This window comes from Athene cunicularia (genome assembly GCF_003259725.1).
Source record: "Athene cunicularia isolate RWA chromosome 2 unlocalized genomic scaffold, athCun1 chr2_part1, whole genome shotgun sequence".
Taxonomy (NCBI): domain Eukaryota; kingdom Metazoa; phylum Chordata; class Aves; order Strigiformes; family Strigidae; genus Athene; species Athene cunicularia.
In genome coordinates this window covers 133,153,234-133,176,490 of record NW_020799095.1, presented here as the reverse complement: position 1 = coordinate 133,176,490, position 23,257 = coordinate 133,153,234, and the positions used below count along the sequence as shown (strand labels likewise).

Genomic DNA, 23,257 nt, shown 5'->3' with positions numbered 1-23,257 from the left:
ACAAAGTTGCCTGTAAAGATCTCCTTATTGAGCTCAGTGATTATGGTATAGTTGCCTTATGCTGATCCTACTTCCACTTGCTATAGCGAAAGAGGTAGAAATTTGTCATGAAATCCATTACTGAAAAGAAAAGAAACATTCTTGATTAAAAGGTTTCTGGTTAAAAACATTTAAAAAGGAAAGAAAATAAGGCATAAATCTACTTTTTGATCCAGAAACAGAAAATAGCAAGCATACTGTTAGTCATTACATGCCTAACATGAAAAGAAGCAAAGAATATTTACACAGATGCACACAGGCATACACACACAAAGTCATACTCCAGAGGAAAAAGGGACACACAGAAATCATTTTCACGGTGTTAAGAGTTTGGCTGGTATTATAGATGGTAGCATGATAGCTTTGCACATGAAGTATGAAGGGAAAGATTAATGCACAGAAGAACTTAGCTTTGTATATGCTTTTTCTTATACAAAGAATCACACTGCAGCTATTTTCCTGAATCTCAAGCCTGGCTGCACAATCAGGTCACATGGTTTAACATAAAAAATTCTAGTCCTAAACTGGTCTGGCAGGCTAGTGACAAAATGCTGTACATGAGCAGAAAGCTTGGAGCAGGTTCTGAGCTCATCCTCCCCTGCCCAAGCAGAATACAAAACTACAGCAGCAGGTATACACTCAATATGCAAAAGCCCATATATTCCCTAAGTTCTCGCTGACTTAGAACTGTATATGAGATTCAGACAGCACTGGATTCCCCTCATCCCCCTCGTCCCTCACACATAAAGCAATGTATCAGGAACTGCAACCACACTCTGATTTGCTACAGGCATATTGTACATACAGTTTCTGCTATAGATCCTAAAAACACTGCATCATGAAACAATCATTCTTCATCTCACCTTAGGTGTCTCCCATATCTTCCTATGTCACCAACCGAAGCACAGCTAACAGTGGGAAACAGAAAGCCATTTGCATTCCAATCTGCCACCAGTAGGGTTATGGCCACTGCATCTTTTTCCACTGAGGGCTGGTGCTGATTCTGCCTTGTGATGGAGTTAACTATGAGAAGCCTTACAACATGAGGAACAAACACAATAGCTGTACTACAAGCAAGGAATGGGAGAATTCAACAAAATTGTCCTGGTAAGCATGGCAGCAAGAAAGGGATATGTATTCTTTCTCCGATTATCAGATAAGTATGTTTGCCTCTTTCTTCTGGAAACAGTTCCACATTTTCATTCTTGATTATAGTCCTTCCTCCATTTTCTTGCCTCTTTCCTTCTCTGAACACAGCTACTTAACTATCTACTAATCTCAAGTGATCTCTCTCATTGCTCAAGGTAACTTTGCCTTTGAAAATTAATCCCTCATTGAACACTTCTGCTAAGAAGGTCACAAGGAACTGTAATTTGTTTAGCCAGTTCCCACCCTTATGAAGTAGACAAGGCTCCTATTCTCCTTGTTGTTTACAGAGAGGAAGAGGTATCACCTCCATGGGAGTACTACAAACATTCCAAATAACAAATCAGAATATTTTTTTTTGTTTTTCCTGAGGGTATCTAGGCAGGATTACAGCAATCAGAGACTGAAAATCCAATGATAAACTACTCCAGAGACCAAATGAACTTGATTTAGTACTTTTCATCCCATCACCTCCAACTTCTTGGCTTTTGTATTGCTCTGCTGTTTGTGCCCCATTCTTGTATCTGCCCTCCTGCTTTTATTAGCCCAATCATGCCTCCAGCTCACCTCTTGTCTTGGTTAGCATCACCTCATTATTTCTTATTTCTACCTATAAAAGACAAAAATTAATCTGGATGTACTATCTCCTAGCTTCCACAGTAGGCTCTCATCCATCTAGTCTATCACTCTTCTGCATGGGAGACAGGCTACTTTCTCCTTATTCAGACTATCTAAATACTGGCATTTATCTAATAAATCTTCTAGATCTGAATTTGATATGAATTAATCTGATACAGACTCTGATTCTAGATAACTCACTATCTGGACACTATGTTCCAGGCTAATACAGGCTTTGTGTGGACAGCATCATCAGACACACTCTTTATCCGAAGTGCAGAAATTTGTAGTAACTAAGCATAAACAGCAATTTTAAAAGGCCACAAAATTACAAAATGCAATGCATTATGACAAAGGCTACCTCCTACCAATTTTTTTTCTTCTACTCCAAAGATTGAGACCAGTGCAGCTTTGTAATGGAAGAAGACTATGACTCCATTGCTATTACTGCTGTTTCCAAAATATTCCCTTTGCCATAATCTCATTGTCAAAATTGCAAACAAATCAAACTTCTGCCATCTATTCTGAAGCTCTTCTAAAATATTTTCTTGGGTGGGAAACTTCATGCAAAATGTTAAAAATTCACAGTTGCAAGCTTTAAACCAATCCCTGATAAAAGTAGGCTTCTAATTTCCATTTTTGTTTTTAATATTTACATGCTTAAACACTGTTCACATCTTCACATTTGAGTGCAAATGAAGACCACATAGGAAAAATTATTCACATGTAGCAAAGTTAATTGTGGTTTTGTGGTGTTGAAAAGTATGGGTAGAGATGGAATTTTCCAGATTCTTTGTCGTAAAAGCCATTAATGAGCAAAGGAAAAGGGAAAAATAATAGCCAAAAGTCATAATTCTGAAAACGGAGAAGTTGTAAAATGACATGTAGCTCAATCAATGTGATTAATTTGCTTTACACTTTGCAGAGGCTTTCGCCTTCGCCTTCTAATTCTGGCAACTATTCTGCTGAATCAATCTCACAAACCCAAATTAATAAGGTGGGAATGACAAGTATGGCTTTATAAAGGTTAGCTGTTTGCAATTTAGACAGTAAGAGACGGCTCTCTGCTTATAATATTATCACGCATAGTTTGACAGGAAAATCTCTTCAGTCAAAAAGCCGAAGTTATCAAGTTGTGAATCTCTATGTCCTCTACTTTCGTTCAGCTGAATGGAGAGTTCAGTATATTTTTGCCTTCAGTGCCTGAGTTAGATAGTTAAAAGCCTCTGATTTCAGGTGATATTTGGATTTAAATCTCTGGGGAAGTGCAAACAACATACCATGGGGTGAAGCCTCACAAACACATCCTTCCCAACAGCCGTTTCATTTGTTGCCCAGGTCTCTTGATTCCTGGAGGAAGCCCCACTACTCATTTGTCCTCTAAGATGTTCTGGATCAGCTAGAAAGAAACCCCATGGGGGGGGGAAATGGGGACCTGGGACAGATGCAGATTTATATTCAACAAAAGCCCCTTACTTTCTAGAACTCTTAATGGCCCATGACAGCAAGAGAAGAATGCAAAGACAGAATAAAGTATTCCCATGACAATTCTGATATTTTCCAGGAAAAGGAAACTTGACACATGAGAAAACACAGATCTACAGTTAGTTTTCCCTCTTTGAAGATATCTGTTGTTTACGGGCTGCCAATACTGTCAAAGAGCAAAACAAAAATCAGGAAGTCGGGCCCTCAAAACAGAAATTAGAATGCATTTATTTGCTCTTTAACATACTTGGTACGTATGTCATTTTCAAGCTTTCCTCCATGAAGTTAAAGAAAAAATATTTTTAGGAAAAAATAGCTTATTTCTCACACTATCTTTTAATTTTAATACCAAAGCACTACAAAGGAAAAAAAAAAAGTTATGAATTATTAACAGATTCATGACAACAATAATTAGTCTCACTTTTAGTATTTACTATATAATACAGTCACAAACCCTTCCAGTAAGAAAAGAGCATGAAAAAAAATTATTTGCTTTCCAGAACAGTTTTTGTCTTCTTGGGTCTTAACCTCTGAAAAACATATGTGGCTTCATGCTAATGACTCTTAAGACTGACACTGAAGAAGCAGGACATTCAGCAGAAATTGAGACATTAATAAAAAAAACAATATATAGCTGGTCTCTCATTCCATCCTATTCTGGGGATATTCTCAACTTACTTCAAAGTGGGACTTTCTGTGACACTGCCTCAGCTGGAAGTAGATTAGGGGTTTTATGTGCCCCTTCATCCTCAGAAATTTCCTTTTCAACTCTTCTTCTGCAGCAGTTGCAGTGTATAGGTTTAAAATTCTTTTATAACTACAACTCACTTGGAAAAAGAATTGCTGGGGAGTCAAAAGGTATTCAGCTTGAAGAATAAGCAGATGTTCTTAAAAAAAATAGATAATCAAGATTCAGATTTAAATATATTCCCATTTAATTCCCGGTCTTATTTAATACAATGGCATGGATGCAGTGTTTTCCCTGAAAGATGTGTTCATTAAAGAGAATTGTCAAGTTAACTTGAAATTTAACGTGAATTTGTGATATTGATTGCTACAGAAAAGTATAAAACCATACATTTTTCTGCATTTCACCCACCACAGAAGTACTGGTGGGCCCTGGAAATGCAGCAAGAGAAATAAATAAACCAAACTGATATGAACTGATAGTGGCGCATAGTCTTCCACTGCTGACAGAAGGAACTCAGGAGATGCCAGGATAACAATTATGCAAGTGGTGGTTTAAATAATTATTTAGTAATGCCAGTAACAGGAACAGTACTTCTTTTTCATTTGAGGAAAATGGTATATGAGAGGCACATGAACAAGGGAACACACAGTAACTGTATTATTTGTTTACGTCACAGTTATAATGGCCCTTAACTCCCCCTGATTGTAAAGCATTTCCATTCATCTTCTGGTCTCTCCTCCTTCAGAGTAAGATTTGTAGCAGCTAAACTCTACTGTCTAAACTGGTATGATCTCTTAGGATGGCTTACTAAGTATCAAGAACCTGTAGTACAAAATGTAATGTATTTTTTCAAAAGTTTATAGGCTACATAGAGGACATGTAGAAAATAAATTTTCATGCTTTCCCCAGTGATGACTGAAAACTGTAGGAAAAACTTCTGCAGTCATAACAGCTGACCATTCAAATGCATTTATTCTACTTTGTCCAAGACAGATGAAAATAATACAAAAACGGGAACATATCAAGCTATCATGACAAAATGTACGTCAGTATCTAGGAAAGAACAGAGAAATCATATTCAAGTGCCTGAGGGGGTTGTAGACTAACAGAAGAACATCACCACAACAACTCCAGCTATTTGATAGGCATCCTTACCTGCAGAAGACAAACAATAAAGCAATCAAGTGGAAATCTGGCAAGAAGAAGGTTAAATCAATGTTCTAAATGACAGTACATGATAGTGCACTTTTTCTGTCAGATGAATGGGAAGCAGCAGAACCTTGCAGACTCAACACTGGGTAAGAATGAATTGGTGTGGCGTATGCTAAAATATATCTATCTTCAACAATTTGCAAGTAACGAATGCATCAAGAAGTCATCTGCAACTTTAAAACTTATCCTTTCACAAATCACTAGTTTTCTACCATGCATAATAAGTTCTATAATAAGCTCTATTTTAATCCTAGAATCTACAGACACAATCTGTTTTTCTAGCAATGCTTCCTAGGCAAAGAAGCAATGAACAGACATGCCGCATTCCTAGCTTTGGATCTGATAATAATTGACTTCTGAGGTCTGTTCTCTACAGTTAAATACGTAGAAAATAACATTCTTGGAGGAAAACTTTAAAGGCAAGATGATTCACCTCCCTGAAAAGTGCTTTTTCCAACACATTTAAATATTTACTCTTCACCAGACTTAACTCCACAAGTGACTAATTTTCCTATTTTTAAGGTACTATATTAATAGGACTTTATGTGCATTTTAAACCAAAAGATCTTTTTGACCCGTTGGACACAGTTAGGCCAGTATTCCCTCAAGAGGTGGGCTACAATGATTACCTTTATTACAAAAGTATTCCACTTCTTCACAGCTCAGATTTTCAGGCTCAAACTCTGCAGAAAAGCTTTCCTCCGGTGGAAAGTCTTCTTTGGAGATAGTATCATTTTCCTCAGACAGGCACTCTTCTTCTTCATCCTCAATGGCATCCTCAAGGGGCCCTTTAAAAAGAATCAGGAACACTGTGGCAAAACATCTAACATGACAATGTGAAATAAAACCTTAGTGAACTTAGAAGTGGAGGTCTTTAGCTAGTTTTTTCCTTCCATGGCTGCGTTCAGCATTTATTAGAATTGGACAAATAACATTTTATGGAAAGTATAACTGAAAGTGACTGTTTTTCTGTTAACTTCAAATCAGAATATGCAAAGTGTATTAATAATACTTGCACATGGGGGGGGTTTCTGTTAGTCATCAGGCTCTAGTATTAAATACAGAGAGTTTTAACAATTAAAATCAAAGCTATATTTGTAGCAACCATGTAAACAGTGACATGTTTGTCAGTCATTGTTTCTGATGCTGAATTACAGTACTTTAACTGACAGTATAAACTTCAGTTTATTCTGCTGTTTTGCTTCAACCAGCACCTGACAAGTATCCGTAATCATTCATTTGTTAGACTCTGATAGACTCCCAGTCAATGGACAGGACTTGGATAGACTATCACTTCATTTCACAAAGGCCAAGCAGCCATCGTGGCAAACCACTAACTGAGGGCTACAGAAACATCAGCCAGTTACATAAGCAGCACATGAGTCTGAATTTGAAATGGCAGGCTGAGGTCTTTGATTCTTCCTCTAGTTACCTAGACATACTATTGCTACAGATCCTCTTGAAGAGCCAGTGCCTGACAGATCTATAATATATAACACCCAGGTTACCAATTGAAATGTACTCAAAAATTAAAATTTCTTCTTTCTTATATACACACACTTCACAATCATTGGTTAATAGCAACTATTTGCTAAAGATATCTCTTGTGCAAGTGTAGAATTTTACACTAGATTTAAATAGAGATTTGAAATAACTGAACATATTTTAATTCAACTAAGACTTTATTAAATGTCAGTATGTTTCAAAATCCATCTTAAGACTGGATTTCAAAAGAGAGATTTCATTATACATGGTTGAGGCTTGAAAAAAAAATTACGTATTTCACTCTCCAATGAAAGCACAGCCTCATTTATAATTGACTGAGTATTCCTTCCTTGAAATGAAAGCTAGGAAGCTAATGAAAAAAAAATGTAATTTGTATTTATATGATAGTTTTCCAGTATTAAATACACTATCCCTATATAATCTATCATGCTGAGATACAATACATAAATGATTCTGTTGCATTCGAAGAAATGGAAGGATAAATTTTTAAAAGAAACCAAACATTGACTACACTCTAATTTTATGTAATTTATTATGAACCAATGACTACCTACATTTATTAAAACAGAAGAATTCACTTTAGGCTAGGTTGTCTAATTCTTGCTTCAGAGGAATATGATCACTAATTTTTATTAAAATCGATTGAGATTCCCAGGTAGGATTCCATAAATTAATATAGCTTACTATCTTTCATGGAAATAGGACTATTTGTGCCAGCTGAGAATCTCACCAAATGAACCCACTTCTGTGGGCACATACTCACCAACACTAGCTGACATTCAACAATACATCTCCTAAAATAAGGGGCTATTATTATGCCTGAAGAAATAAAGATTCTCACTGTCAAAGTACCCATTACTGATAATTGCACCTTCTAGCCACATTGGGAAAAAATCCAGCAACTGTATATGCACAGGGAATGAAGAGTGGCTATCACCCTGTATGGAACAGAGAACAAAGCACTAGTGCACACTGGAGCACTGCAGCTAAACACGGGCAGTTTGGGCACCTTACAAGTGTCCATTTTCGTGGCAGAAATGAAAGCACAAGGAGTTCTGCACAAACTATCTAAAAATACTTTCAGATTTCATAATATTATTAACGTGTGACATTGTAGAGCCATTTATTGGTGTGTACTCCTGGTAACATCTGGATAAATAAACTAGGGAAGAAAAACACAATGAAACCGAAATATGCTGGTTTAGAGAAATGTAAATTTCTTCCATGTATAAAGATATATAAATACTATATTTTGCACTATTTCAAAAGCAGCATATGCCTCTAATATATTTTTCAAATATTTTAGATTTGGGGAAAAAAATATAAAGTTCAGCCAACAATTCAGTGAGTTGATTTTCTGCTGAATGACTGGCTCTTTGTCATTTGACTTTTTCAATAAGTGTCTTGCAAAATACAGCAAAAGCAATACACCTGCAAGCAATCCAACTGGCATGTGTACATGACATTTAAGTCTGTTTCTGGATGTTAAACTGGTTTTTTTTTAATCAGGTCACCGGTACATAACCAACAAGCTAATAATCACTGTACATTAATTATGAAAAGAATAGAAGTGCAGTTGGTATGCTTTCATTTGCAGCAGTCATGGAAACACACACCTTATAATTTCCATTAGCACTGTTTCCAAGAAAGCAGAAGAAAAATCACGTACGCACCAGCTCCACAACACAGGTTCAAACCCCTGCAATTTTGGGGGTTGAGACTTTTTATTTTTTAAACAAATCTCAAACTAAAAAAAAAAATCTTGACAAATGCTTCCATAGATACATCCTACCTATAAACACGTATGGAACTTTTCCTAAAGTTACATTTCCAAGCACTTGAAAACTTCAGTGTGAATGTTGTCACATCCAAACAAGAGCAGAGGCATGCATGCATCTACAAAGGGGTTTGCTTTGTGTATGCCAACCCACATAAAATCCAGTGATGTTTATCCAGTTGCATACGGGCATGCATCAGAGCTTTATGTAAGAGTTCAGGTCAGGGGCTGACATCAGACACTGCACTCCAAAAACCAGCATGACTTTTGCTGAAATTAGGGATCAGTGCATAAATATTTTTATAAGTTTGAGGCTGCTGCTGTCTTGTCTAATTCACCCCTCTAAAACCTGATCCTTGGGACAAATTTTGTCTTATTCTTGTTGAGTTGTCTTTTATTTTTTAAGTGTTCAAGTACATTCAGCTTATGCCCAGAGCTATAAACTGGTAACTTTAACTGATAACTTTAACTAAGGAGTAAGGCATTGTTCAACATGAGCAAGATCAGTGCACAAGAATAACAGCAAAATTAAGTCTTTCTTCGTTGCTAGTTCCATGTGAACTGAAATATCAATGCCTGATTTCTGTGGCTATTTTTATTTATCACTCAGACACAGAGTGGGTTAAAGAAAAGAGAAAATCAGAAGCCACTTAATAGTAAGTATAAACAGTTTAAACTCTCTGTTCTTGACTATTGCATCTAGTTACCTGCACATAAAAAATCAATAAAAATAATTTTTCAAAATCTCTAAATGAAGATTGCGTGGAATTACACACTCTTGACTAATGCAAATACATAAACTCTGCAAGCTTATGTTTGCCTAATTTGGCCACATGATTCCAACAACTTCTTACCGATATCAGTAAATCAGGTCAGCTAGACAATTAAGAATTTAGTTGTTTCAAAAAAATATAGGTTGGGTTTTGCAGTTTACTAGCTCCTCTCTAGGGAACAACCTACACAGCATCTACTCAACTTCTTCCCTGCTTAAAACACTTAAAAATACAGTCATATAGACAAAAATAAATAAGTCTTTAAAAATAACAGTTTCTTTCAACTGTTTTCCCTGAGAGTGCTTTTTTTCCCCCGGTTGTTATTAATGTTGATATATTACCTTCACCATTACAGCTTAATCAGTTACTTTAGTACTATACATACCTTCTGCATTTCTTTTAAATTGTTGATTTTATTTAATAGTATTATAAACATTACTTATATCGATCATGCTGTTATGCACCTATGTCACATGTGCTATGTCTGCTTTTATTTCAACTGGAAGGGTCAAGGTCCCATCCCTCTTCTGCTGAACAATGCTTTTCAATAACTGATGATTAAGTGTGACATTAAAACCAACAACTGCCATAATGACACAGCAATACAAATCCAAATAATTTATCCTACTGAAATTCATCTGAGAGTCACAGTGATCTGACAGTAAACAGCTCTGGAATATGATTAGACTCTTAAACCAGTAAAATTTCAAACTGAAATGGTTTGAGAGTTTAGTTGAATAGTAGATTACAGAGACAGTCTCGATGTTTGCCTTCTTATTTCAGCAATTATTTTCCTATTAGCACTTTGTTGAAGTACGTGATGTAATCTAAGAAGAGGTGATTCTGAGATGCTTCAGATTAGATAGATACATGACAAACAGTTTAGAATTCCCAAATGCACTAGGTAAAAATTTCTAATCTTAAATGGGGGTACTGAAGGCAAATGAAGTCTCCATTGCTCCATTCAAGATTTTGCATGAAGCCCTGAAAAAACTCATTTTCTTTATAAAACAAGCAAATACCTTTGTTGTACACAAGTTTATTTATTCACTTGGTAGTTACTCTACTTCATGAATATTTTATTTATATGACCATAAATCTCAAATATTTTTTCAAATAACATAGATAAACCAGAGGTAGTGGAAAACAGTACAATTAGTGACAGCAGTGAAGGAGTCAATGTGCCAGAAATCTATATGGCTTAGTGGACACAGCAGTCCACTTTGAAAAATCACCACATATAATTTGATATAAATAACAATATCTACTGAGGAGAGGTTGACGAGTGAGCTGCATGTGCCTTCATGGAGAAAATTACTTCTGATTGAGGCCACTTGGCAGCGCAGTGTGGGGAAATCTGAACCGTGCTCCCTAATTTATACCAGATTTACAGGCATTAAAGCACAATTTTTTAGCACTATTAATGTATTAAATGCTAAAAAAATAAATAAATCTTTCTCAAATAGTCATACACTTCAAAATAAATGCAATAATATAGATACAAGCACACAAAGATAGATAGCTAAGTGGCAGCCTTTACACAGTGAGTAACAAATGCTACCTCAACACTTGAAAGGATAGGCCACGTTTAACACAACAAAAACAACACTGTAAGGATTTTAATAACATGGAAAAGTGTAAGAATGAACCACCAAAACAGGGATTACATTCATTTAACAAAAGACACTTTTGCTACAATAAACTGTCCTCTGAACACAAGACCAATGAGACACCTTGAGCATGTTAGTCCTGATACAGCTATGTATGACTCCAGTTTTATGGTACTATAACTGTAATGAAATAATTGAAAGTCAGTAACATTAAACTGGGTAACTAAGTTCTGTAATCATTTCTCAGAGTCAAATTCATCAGACTTCTCCTTAAATGAAACCACTAAAATGCACGCTTAAATAAAGCACACGCTTATATGCTTTCCTGTCCAGTGCTTTGCGCTTAAAATGCATGTATCCTACTACAGTGGGAAAGTATCATTGAAATAATTATCTCATGAAAATGTTAAGTGGTTAGCTTCCTTCCCACGTACCAATATTCTCCTATATTCCCAGAGCAGCAACATAAATCAGTGCTCTTAAAAAATTAAGAATGCTTCAGAAAGCCTACAATACTTGACAGCGAGTGGCTGGGGAGAGGTTAATGAGTATAATTATTAGTAGTAGCATTAAATAATAACAACTCCAATAAATTAGAGAGGCCTGAAATTCACTGGATCAACATCATGCATTTTGCATGTTCTGTGTGATCCATCCAGTATTTCCTATGGAAACATCTCACCATACACAGATTATTCTTAGTTTATGGTAAAACCGAGGTATGTGATCTTTCTGATTACAGAAGGGAAAAAGCTTCAGAAAAATCAATCCATTTGTCTCCTGTTTCAACATCAACATTTTCTTCTAAATACAAACAATTACATAAGAAAACCAGCAGGCAAACACTTTATATTGATTCACATGTGGATTACACACAGGGAACTTTTTTCTAAAAATTCAGTCGGGAACATAACAAATATAAAAGAGGGTTTAATTTATTTCATTTTAAATATGGCAGCAGGGGTGAAGACATCACACAGAGCTCACTTCCTCCTGGTAAGATCTCCATACAAGACTTCTTTGCTACTTCTTCAGCCTTTTGGTTAACTCAAAGGAGTGGCTGTTTCCAACCACTGTGCTTTTACACCAGCCTGGAGACAAGTTTAACAGCAATCTGATCCACCCCAACAGAAACAATCCACCTTCTCCTTCTTTTGGAGAAGAAATTTTTACAAGACACTACTAAAAATATACTCCCAAATTCCTTGCTGGGAAGCTGGATTGCTCCTGGGTTTTGCAGAATTTTTTTTTTAAGTGTGCAGGCTCATATATTTCAGACCCTATACATTCACCCAGAGTGGAGACATGGACTGATAAAATACAGGAGATTAACATATGCTGTAGCAATCAGAACAAATTTCCAGTTTCTGTCAGGCACTAGGACTGCCAGATGCTGTTCAAACACGAAGACTTTCAGCATTCCCCTGAGAAGGCGAACTTCCAACTAGAGGTATCTAGATAAATCATGGAAATGGAAGTACACAACAGGTCTGCAGCTAACATCATAGATGACAATAAAGGAAAATAGTAACAAAAGTTTTCCTACTGAACTAGTTGCTCCCCCCACCCCAACAATTTGAACCCCATAACTATCCAAGCTACTTCTCTCTCTCTTGGCTTTTTGTTAATAGTGATCCCAATTTTTAATTTTCATCTTAAAAAATCTTGCCTCTCCCTTCCTCCCTGTGAGAACTGAAAATAAAATCACATAATTCCATTAGAATAGAAAGGGCCAAGTGAGGTGTTGCCTGTTAGACAGTAGTAATACCAAATCCTGACAAACTGACCACTGCAGGAATAGCTTCAAAGACAAGCATCCTATCGGCAGTGGGTGACTGAATTGCAAAATGGGAAATCAGTTTAGAAAAAAAAAACAACCTTAAATATACTTCTTAAAAACATCAACATTCGTCAAACAAACCACTCCCACTTTTACTGAAATGCTTCCCTCTTCAGTCCACTGAGTTTTCTATTTAGCTTAACTAAGTTATTTCTGTAATTCCTGTTATGTTTTTACAGCTATACTCAAGAGATGCAATCCTACCTGTGTACATTGAACCTCTCTAGTCTGTTATGTAAATTGCCTGAACTTCAAAAATTTGGTCCAGATTGGAAGATTGCACCAATTTATGAGTGACTCCTTAGATCTTCGTTGTGGCACCTGAGCAGAATGAACCGTTTCTCACTTCCAGACTGGGAGAAACTTTATGACCATGATTTAACAACAAACTTAATAGAAAAAGGAATGAAAAAGAGCTGCTCTTTGGACACTATAAATCCACATCAACCTGATGTAATTGAGCTTAACAACAAAAATAAAAGTATAAAAGTACATTTCTGTAGCCAAAATAACAAAAAAAAAATTAAAAAAATTAAATGCTAAGTTCTTCCTACAGACACTTACTTTTAACATAAGTTGCATCAGGGGATCTGGTAGGAAGGAAACATTTTTATTAATTTTCCCCTTATCTGTAAGAAGAATGCTGATTTTTTTTTTTTTTCATTTACGTTCCTTGCCTGCAGGTAGCAGACCAAGAAAATCATATAGCAGAAATTTTTCCTTTTGATTAATTTCTTTCCATGTGTTATGTTATTTCTTATATATAATTGATTTCAGGTTTTGCTCGTAGCTGTACATCTTTTTTATATCTGTACCTACTGCCTTCCTTCAATCAAGAAAGTTGAAGGAAATTACCTGAATTTTGTTAAGTTTATTAAAAAAAGAGCTCTGTGAATATTTAAATTGAGTTTTGAAATGCTAATACAAGAAAGATATTAGAGAATTTTAATAGTAGGTTCAATTTGACCCACAGACTATTGTAGAAAGGGTCAAATTTTATTCAAATTATTTCTTTACAGCAAAAAATATGAACCCTTTGATTTTATAAAAGTAGATTAATATTCTTCACTGCTAGGTCTTTTGGCACTTTGGTGCATGACAGCATTAACTGTGCTTGTATATAAACTTTTCAAAGACCTTTAAATGTTCCAGTAATTTGGAACTTCACTTTAATTTATCCTCTTGTCTTTTCTCTTACCATTATCCAAGACACAACAAAACTGACAGTGCCTATAGTCAGTTTGCTCTTAGAGCCAAGGCAAATATTTCCAATCCATAAAAATGAAATGATGAAAAAGTGACCATTCATAATGTGCTTAGGGAGACATTAATTTCAAAAAATAGTAAGTCTACTATTTATGCTGAAGTTTCATTTGCATGGGAAAAAAGAAAAAAAGATGTACATGGAAGATGAGCTGCAAAGACACTTGCAGTTAAATATCAGACCTCAGTTTTCAAGAAGAGGTTCATGCTGAAATACATGTTTAGTACTCCAGTACCCTTATCCTTACAAGAGTCACACCAATTTGTTTACTATTGGAGCCCTGTTTTGCAAGGTGCCCCTTGAATGGCTCAAAGAAGTCAGAAAGGACATATTTACCCTGCAGATGAACCTGAGGGTTTATCGATTTTACCTCAACATGAGCTCAGAGAGAATAAAAAAAAAAAAAAAAAAGACAAGTGGTGTGTAGTAATGTTAATACACAATGTGTACCAACAGAAATAATAATGAAAGATCATACTCATTTACCAAATTAGGAATATGATGTTTTCCCAAAGAACTGAAATTGTTTTGAAATACGAGTGTTATGAAAGGCAGTTACAGAATCTTCCTCTCCTCAAATCTTTCCACCTGCTGGCAGTCAAAGTGTTGCCATACTATAAAACCCTCAAGGTAGGGATCTTTCTACATGTGCCTCTAAATGCCATAAGGAACGATTTAAAAAAAAAAAATAAAAATGCACACAGTGACAATACAATAGATTTAACAGTTGCAGCTTCATTCTGGAATTCCTACTTCCAGGAAAAAAGGGCAGTGGAATCATTAATAGTGACTTCGTTGGTACTATAATGCCAACATGACTGCAAAACCAATAGCAGTGAATTCAGAAGAATCTTAACTGATCCCATGCCACTGTATCAAAATAAAAACTACAAAATGTTTCTCAATACTCTAAAGAACAAAACAGAAGGTTATCTGGAACTTCTGGAATTGTCAACATTTTTCTGTCTTCTGACAAAAAGTGATAGTGTAAGTTTCATCTTGGGAAGGACTTTTAAAAAAATTATTAATTATGTTCTATTCATATCATTTGGAAAAAATAACAGGAATAACAGTATCTGTTATTGCTCTAGGGTAGAGTGGGTAATTGAAATACAGAAAATTATTTAAACTAGAAAAGAGCGGGAAGAGGTTTTTGCATCAGTAAGTCACCCACTGTACAGTTACTGATCCCAATTCAGCCGCTATTTTTCTTCCTGAATATACAAGTAAAATAGCCCATTAGGTCCAAATTTTAAGATTTTTTGCATCACTTATACATGTTAGAAGAACTGTATCACATCTTTCAGCAAGTTATGGGCCTCAGTCACATTTTTCAATAAGCTTTTTGGTGGATCCTCCTAAAAACCTTTTTATGTCCTTGGGAATCCAGATCTTTGCTCTTAATGATCCCTTACCTGAGCAGACACACAGCCACTTCAGTCCTTTCACATGTTTCACCAGGTCTCTTGCCAGATTTAACAGAAAAACTTGAGACAACAGGTAATGAATATCCTGTTACAATTAAATGTGCACTTAGACTAATCTCCTGTGTCTACTTTTGCTTAATCCATGCAGTGTCAATTAGGCAAATTTACAACACCTGTCTTAATGTCTAAAAAAATTGTGGGTTTTTACTATATAGTGTTAATGTACCTGAGCTAGGATTGAAATGCAAGGTGTCAGTGAACCAAATTCAGAAAGTCAATCCGTAGGCAGGAGTTTACCTTACAGTGAAACTGAAATTACTTTTCTCTACAGTGTTTTAACTTAAACAATTTGTGTGTGTAAGCTTCCCAATTTGAAACATTTTGACATGCTCAAGGCCAAAACATTCAGTGAAAAGCACTGAAAGAGAGCATCGAAGAGCATATTTAGTGACTATGAATGGACAATAAGCTACATAAACTCTTTATTAAATATTTATTTCCTTATGTCTACAACATTTAGAGTGACATTGGCACTTTAATAATTGTTTTTGAACAAGCATTGTACTATTATGTTAGGGAGAAAGAAAACAGAAGTATTCACAAAAAAAACCCAACCCCAAATCATTAACTACCTTCCGACATGAAAGATTTCAAAAAGAAGTTGATTCCAATTGAAATCAGGTTTTGGAAGCTATTAACATGTGCTAACAATGACAAAAGTAATTTCATAAATTGTACCCTGTAATTGTTCTAGCTCTGTTCCTCCTACTACTATACCATCTTGATGATTCATTTACCAATTTAATCAGCAACACTTGCAGCCTCCAAGATTGACAGTGAACTCTTCTCTGAAAGCACTCATTGTTAGAAGGTGGCATCTCAGCCAGTCAAGGTTGTAGCTTCTTGTACTCTATAGATCATAGAAAGAGAAATCAGGAGGATTACATTTTCATAGAGATCTTGCTGAACACAAAGATACGGAGTGAGAAGATTTACTGTGTCTTTTAGCCGCCTGCATTCTACCTACATTCATAACAGCTTCAAAGCAGAGGCTCCACAGAAGATGCTGTTCTGTGTACTTCTGGTGGTATGAGAGCAGGAAGAGAAGAACAGAGGTAACAAGATGAGTATCCTGACTCAATACCCTAGTAAAACCACAGCAGCAACACAGAACTACCATGGTACCACAGTGCACCAATTTTTCTGAATGGAATTTTTAACTAAAGCCTACAAAGAAAATGGGAGCTTGGTCATACAGCTCTCAGATGGATCTGTGATGCTTGTAGATACCTTCTACATTAGGAATAATTTTGCAATGGTACTTTATCAGTAATTTTCTCAAATGTCACAATGCAAAGAAGGAAAATTTCCTGTTTGCTTATACAGAAATACTATCCCTGAAGCGTTCTTCCCTGGATTATGGTATAGTTTGTAAACCCATCATTTATTTCTGTATTATTCCCGCTTACTTTTACAAAACAATTTTTGAAACTACTGGCAATCTAATTTGAAATACTGGCAATGTAATTTGTCCAATGATACATGGTTAACATTCATGCAAATATTATCCACTTCCAGTGGATTGTGTCAGCTAAATAAGTATGAAAATAGTGTTTAAATTTACAGGCTTAAAAAAAGAAATGAAATAAAGCATTGTTTGTGTAAGAAGATGTCTTCTTAATTCTGTGTCTTTCACTAAAATTATATGTATCTACATAAAATTCTAATATTTGATGTTTCATACATCTATGAGAAATTACATTGATTTTTATATCTATAAAAATATATAAAATATGTATGAGATATTTGGAAGGGGTTTTTTAAACATATGTTCATATTATTTTATACAGATTAGGTATTCTAAGTTTTCATATTCACCTCTCCGATAAAGGAAACTCCCTCTTCTTGCATCTTACAACCAATAAAGCACATGAAACTAAAGATGTAATTTTAGGAAAATACTCAAGACTCCCATTTCACTTTGGTTTACTCCTGTAGGGGTTTTTTTAACTCAACCTAAGAGAACAAGTACACCAACCAGTCAATGTCTGTCAAATAACATCTATGGCACACTGCTCCGAACAATTCAGCAAAATCCTCTAAGGATTCACAATGCAGAAATTTTCAGTGAATCCTCTCCTCCAGACATAGCAAACTGTGAAACTGGTAAGCAAAAGAAGCTTCTTTGTGTGTCTTAATCTCACCATTCAGGATCTCAAACATATAAGTAACACACTGCCTGTTACTCAGGAAGCCTTTCTCTACAGCCTTTACTGTTATAGCAAAGCAGTTTCAAACACCCTACCCCAAATAAAGACAATGAATTTTATCTTACACATGGCCAAGTCATGCTCAGAGCATAAAGCTTTTCAGACCAATGAAGGTAGCAAAAGTTCACTTTCTTACCTCCAACCCTAACACAGCCCTTACTCCAAACACAGAACCTCTCTGGCAATCACATGAGTAGTGAGTGACAGATACTGGCATTTGCTAATCACTGTTCTCACTCACCTGCTGGAGGGAAAAATGTGATGCAAGTAGGAGCACTTTGAAGGCACTAATGATACTCCTGCAGTGTATTTAATGGCCAGCATGTTAGGTACGATGAAAGAGGAACCTCACATCAAGTACATTAAGGGATCAGAGGAATACATACTCATTACTCACTGTAATTTTACATCCCCAGTTTCAAGACAAAATACATTTTTCTCATACAGCAAAGACACCCTATACTGCTATAGAAAATTAAGGGGTCTTTTTTCTTCTATTTAATATTTTCTATTTTTGTATGTAGCTGCAGATTATTCCTGTTCATCTTTTGTTTTGAGATGCATTTCCTCAGACAGAAACTGGTCTCTCATCTCTGTACGTCATCATGCAATTAAATCAAAAAAAGCAGAAAAAAGGAATCTGGACTTTTTAGGTCCAGAAACCAGCAGTGAACTCATGACTTCTCTCACAGGTTGCATTTCTCTTCAAATTATTTTTGCTTCCCCCCCACCCCCTTTTCTAATATAAGCAAAACAGAATACTGAAGAAAAATGAGCCCCTGAAAGACAGCCCAAATTCAATCTCTAATAACATGATCAAAGCTACAGAGCTTGTATGTAGAATTCAGTGCCAGTTTGCGTTAGATTTCAATAAAAAGTAAGCACACCTAATCGAATCCATAACTCAATGACACAGTTAAAGGAAAAGCTTAAAAACACAGCAGGTAATAGAACAGACACATGGAAAAACACACCATGCTTAAAGTAACTGGTAGTTCTAAAGTAACAGCAAAGGAAAGTTAAGATTTTTGGAATTAGCTAAACCACAAACTTCATGATCTGACTCTAGATGTGTACTAGAATGAATGGTAATTTAGCTTAGTGGGATCCTTATAATTTGACAAATATAATAGAAATACTACTGAACAGTCTGTAAGAGCTATAGAATTTTGTAATTAGCTACTTACATTCTTAGAGTATTGAATCTGAAATGACTACAGGGGATTCGTTATTTTTAATCCCATAATGGAGGTTATCAATATGTAGAAAAAACCTGAAGCATCTCAAATTAGAACTAAGATCAGATTGTATGCGAAATTAATAGAGTATATTTTTAATAGAAAAAAGTCAGGTGTAACAAAATGCACTATTTAGCCACAACAAGACACAAAATGGGCATCAGCAGTGTCCTTCCAGTGTAAAGCTAATCCCAACCTAAGGGTCCCCTGCAAAGGAATATTAATCCATAGTTTCTTTTCAGAGAATATTCAGATCTCTTTTTGCCCACTAGATTGTCAGTTATGATATAGTTACAATAATAACAGTTGCTGTAGTTTACAATGATGCACCATAAGCATGAAATGTGGTTTATTTTTTTTAAGATCTTCAAAGAATAACAGCATTACAGCATTTATTGTGTTAACTACTAACCTGTGCTTCATCAGCATGTACATCTTATAATCACTATGAAAGAAACCTGACTTCCAACATCACATCTCAGGAATATGTAACATAAGTATACCATAGTCTAGGTCACATACACAATGAGATTTATTGAAAAAAACAACTTTTCTATGCCATTTACAGTTACACATCTGTATACATATAGGTATACAAACCCAAAAATACAAATAAGCAAACTACACCTTTTAAAATAAACTAGAAGTGCATGTTATGACATACTTGAATTCTTTAATATCTATCCCTGTTCAAATTTTACGACTTTAACTTGATTCCTCACTGGTAAGAATTGCAAGGTTGCACAAAATACATTGCATTTCCCCTAGAGTTGGCATAACCTGCTGGTTTTCTGAGTTAATCACTAATTAATAATTTGAAAACATGAAGTCATTATGTCATTTCCAGACAATGAGCTTTTAAATGGTGCATGTTATGTCCTAGCCTTTTCAGCAAGGAAAAAAAAAAAAAAAAAGTTTTTTTCCTCTGGAAACCAGATGGCTGGTAAGTGTTATTATGAGGCTATGTAAATCTCAAAGCAATAAGCATCAAATCAAAACAAGAATTCATTCTCCTCTCATCATGATTGTTGTTTTGCTGAACGAACTTGTGGAATAATAGAACTCCTACAAATTAGGCCACTGGATGCTTTGGCAATGATGAGTCAATAACCCATCTCCTCTTTCTTTTTCATAGCAAATAGGAGCTCTGAAAACATTTTTCACCTATACTTTCAGTCTTCCTAATATCCTGTTCTACATACCAAACTTAAATGAGGGAATCTTATTGCAGACTGAGTCTTCTCAGTAAATTTACTTGAAAAGTTTACTGTCTTTCCTACTATTACAATTTGATTATCAAAATATCCTTGACTAGCTTATGTTTTGGTTTGGCCAAGGTTTTTCCCTATTAGGAAAGAAATCCAGAAGAGTTATTTGTTATTTTCTCATATTTAAAGAGTAAACATCTGTGCCTTCATGGAAGTGCCAGTTTCACCCTACAACTAAAATTCCACACTTCAAAGAAACCTCTCAAAGTTCAACTAATACAGCTGCACCAATTTGCAGTGCTCTGTTTTACAAAACTTACAGAATCAATAATCTTAAATTCCTAGGGCTGCCCCAAAAGAAAACTAAGAAACTAAAGTCCTAATATTGATTTCCAAAGGAAATTAGTTTCTAATATTTAGAAGTACCTTAACTGACAAAACACACACTTTTAAAAACTATGTGGAGCTAAATATTTTGGAAAGGTCTGGTATGGGAAGAAACTGTGGAAAAAAAAAAAAAAAAGGATTGGAATGTCATTCTATATGTCTCAGTCCTATTTTTCATTCTTGTTTTTATGTTCTTCTATGACACATTCACTACTGTTAAATTTTAGTATTGAGTTTTATCATTTTGTATTTTAAATCCTTATACATGGCATTCAATATTTATGGAAACATCTCAGTATTCTTACATCATGAAGTTTCCTGTTTGTATTAACATGTTAGTTAGAAAACATCTCCGGCTACTGTCAGATTGTGTCATTTTTGATGTGAATAAGAGGAGTGGCAATTATGTACTACTGTTATTGGTTTATCATTAAATAATGTCAAACTACGATGAAAAACTAATCCACAAAATAAATTGAAACTCTTTTCTCTAAAAGACTTCTTGTCAAATGTAATTCCCCTTGATGAAATAAATCTTATTTGCCAAAACATTTTCCAATAAATAATTGCTCCTTTTAAAAATTTGCTGCCATAGGTACTAACATATCTGTTTGATCTTAGTGACCCTGTCTGATATGGGGGGGTTAGACAAGATGACCTCAATAGGTCCCTTCAAACCTAAATCATTCTCTGATTCTGTAATAATATCAGAGGGTGCTGCACATTTTCTTGTACTATCTCATCAAGAGCCAAAATCAACAGATCCCTCTGTAGTGTTCTAGCACTTCCAACCCCAGCATCAAATAGATTTCAAGGTGAAAAATAATAATATTCTTGAATTCTTCCCAAACTGTCAAATCAAGAAGAAATTTTAATTTCATACAGGCCATTTGTAGCACTGAGGCAACAGTTCAAACAGATCCATAAATGCAATCAACACCACCTGCATTTGGGCCATGGAAGGTTTGACTGTACATGAGACAAGTTCTTCACTCCGTATTTCTTTCAGTTTTACACTATAAGGGCATTTCTTCTGTCGGCCAGTTTTCTACTTTAAGCCTGTGAAAATTCCACTGGCGTTCTTCATGTGACACTCTTCATACATGCACATCTCCACAAAGGCAAAGCTCAATTTACGTACATGTTGCAACTTAAATTTATTGCAAACTAAGTTTCTTATAAACCTGGCTCCTGCATACTGTGTGACTGCTGAAATGCAAGGGTGAATTTCTTTTCATAATAACAGATGTCATGGTTTTTGTAATAAAATATACACAACACCTGTTTAACTTTGAAAGTATAACCTTTAGAGGTTCAATATGTTTAATAATCACACAAGATCCACTTCAGTATTTTGTTTAATGTTGCATATGATATTCATAAAAGAATAATGCTTAGTTAACTGAATTCAGTACCACTGGATTCAGTCTGTAGGAAGGCCAATTATATCATGCCAATCCTGCCCTGGAAACACAGAACTGATTCTCTAATATTGTTATCATACTTTGCCCATTTCAGTTCTAAAGACCAAGATGCTGCTTTTACACTACTGCCTTAGAACAGTCATTCGTTAATGGAAAAGAAGTCACTACTGCATTTTGCCTAATATTCAATGAAAATTCCCTTTTCTGTTTCAATCCATTACATTATAACTCCTCTAAACATACTACATTTTTTTAGATGTTTATACCTTCAAATGCTAACCTTTTGTCATGACCCTTTAAATTATCACCTTACTAAAAGGCAGGTATTCTTAGAATTTAATCTTTCTCATACTACAGTCTAAGAGTTACTCAGATATCTCACTGCTTGATCCTTTGAGCACACTCTTTTTTCCTTACATCTTTTGGTACTAGAGTGAATAGAACTGAATATAATACAAATTCTGCATATAGTTTCATCTTCACAGTGAACAAAAAGGCAGAAAAACACCAACATTATGTGAGACTGTCACACCACAGAATGCTCTGGAAATAGAGAGGGAACCCATGACACTTGGAGTAGAAAAAGTATCCAGGACTAAACTAGAGGTTGAATTTGATGTATCAAACACTGCCAATTGCTAGACTGCTTTTAGAAGAAAAGAGGTTTGAAATCAAAGTATAAAATATAATAGCAATATTGGTAATAATGGTCAGCCATGGTTAATAATACAGAAAAAAACCACTAAAAATAGCTCTCCACACTGCTTGTCACAGGCTGTATAGCATTGCCATGCCATATGATAACAGAAATTCTTCTGAAAATAATTATATTTTTAAGATGTACATCTTTACAGAAGAGGCGTTGCTACTAAAAATACAAGTATTAAACACCATAGTCCACAATAATATTAAATGTCACCGTGCATTACAATATTTTGTTACTCCTGTGGGTGAAGATTAAGAAGCAGAGAAACTGTGGTTTATCCTCGCAGTTTGTGCTGAAGAACTTGAAAATATTTAGAGATTTATAAGGTAAGAAAACTAGACCATGGAATGGCAGTCAGAATCTGATGTTCATTTTTACTGGTTAGTAAGCTTCTCTTATGTTTTACTTTCCTCCTCCTCCTCCTCTCCTCTGCTACTCAACTGCCATCAAGCACTTCAATATACTCTAATTTTAAATATTTTACAGTGAATTTATATATCATGACTATTAATAATATTAGACTATTATGCTAATACTACTGGAGAAACCATTATTATCATGTCACTAGCAACATTTAATTGCTATTCATTTAGCACAAGGCAGTTGGATTGTTTTTCTTTTTATGTACCCTTTTGA

The 23,257-nt window shown here is 35.1% G+C and overlaps 1 protein-coding gene across 1 annotated transcript in view; it reads right to left on the bottom strand.

Moving 5' to 3' along the window:
- The window catches only part of ZFPM2 (zinc finger protein, FOG family member 2), a 318,476-nt gene that overhangs the window by 240,582 nt on the left and 54,637 nt on the right, over positions 1 to 23,257 (bottom strand). The window contains exon 3 of the mRNA XM_026841508.1: positions 5,821 to 5,979. Within this exon, the coding sequence (XP_026697309.1) occupies positions 5,821 to 5,979 (159 nt within the window). The remainder of the gene's footprint in view (positions 1 to 5,820; positions 5,980 to 23,257) is intronic.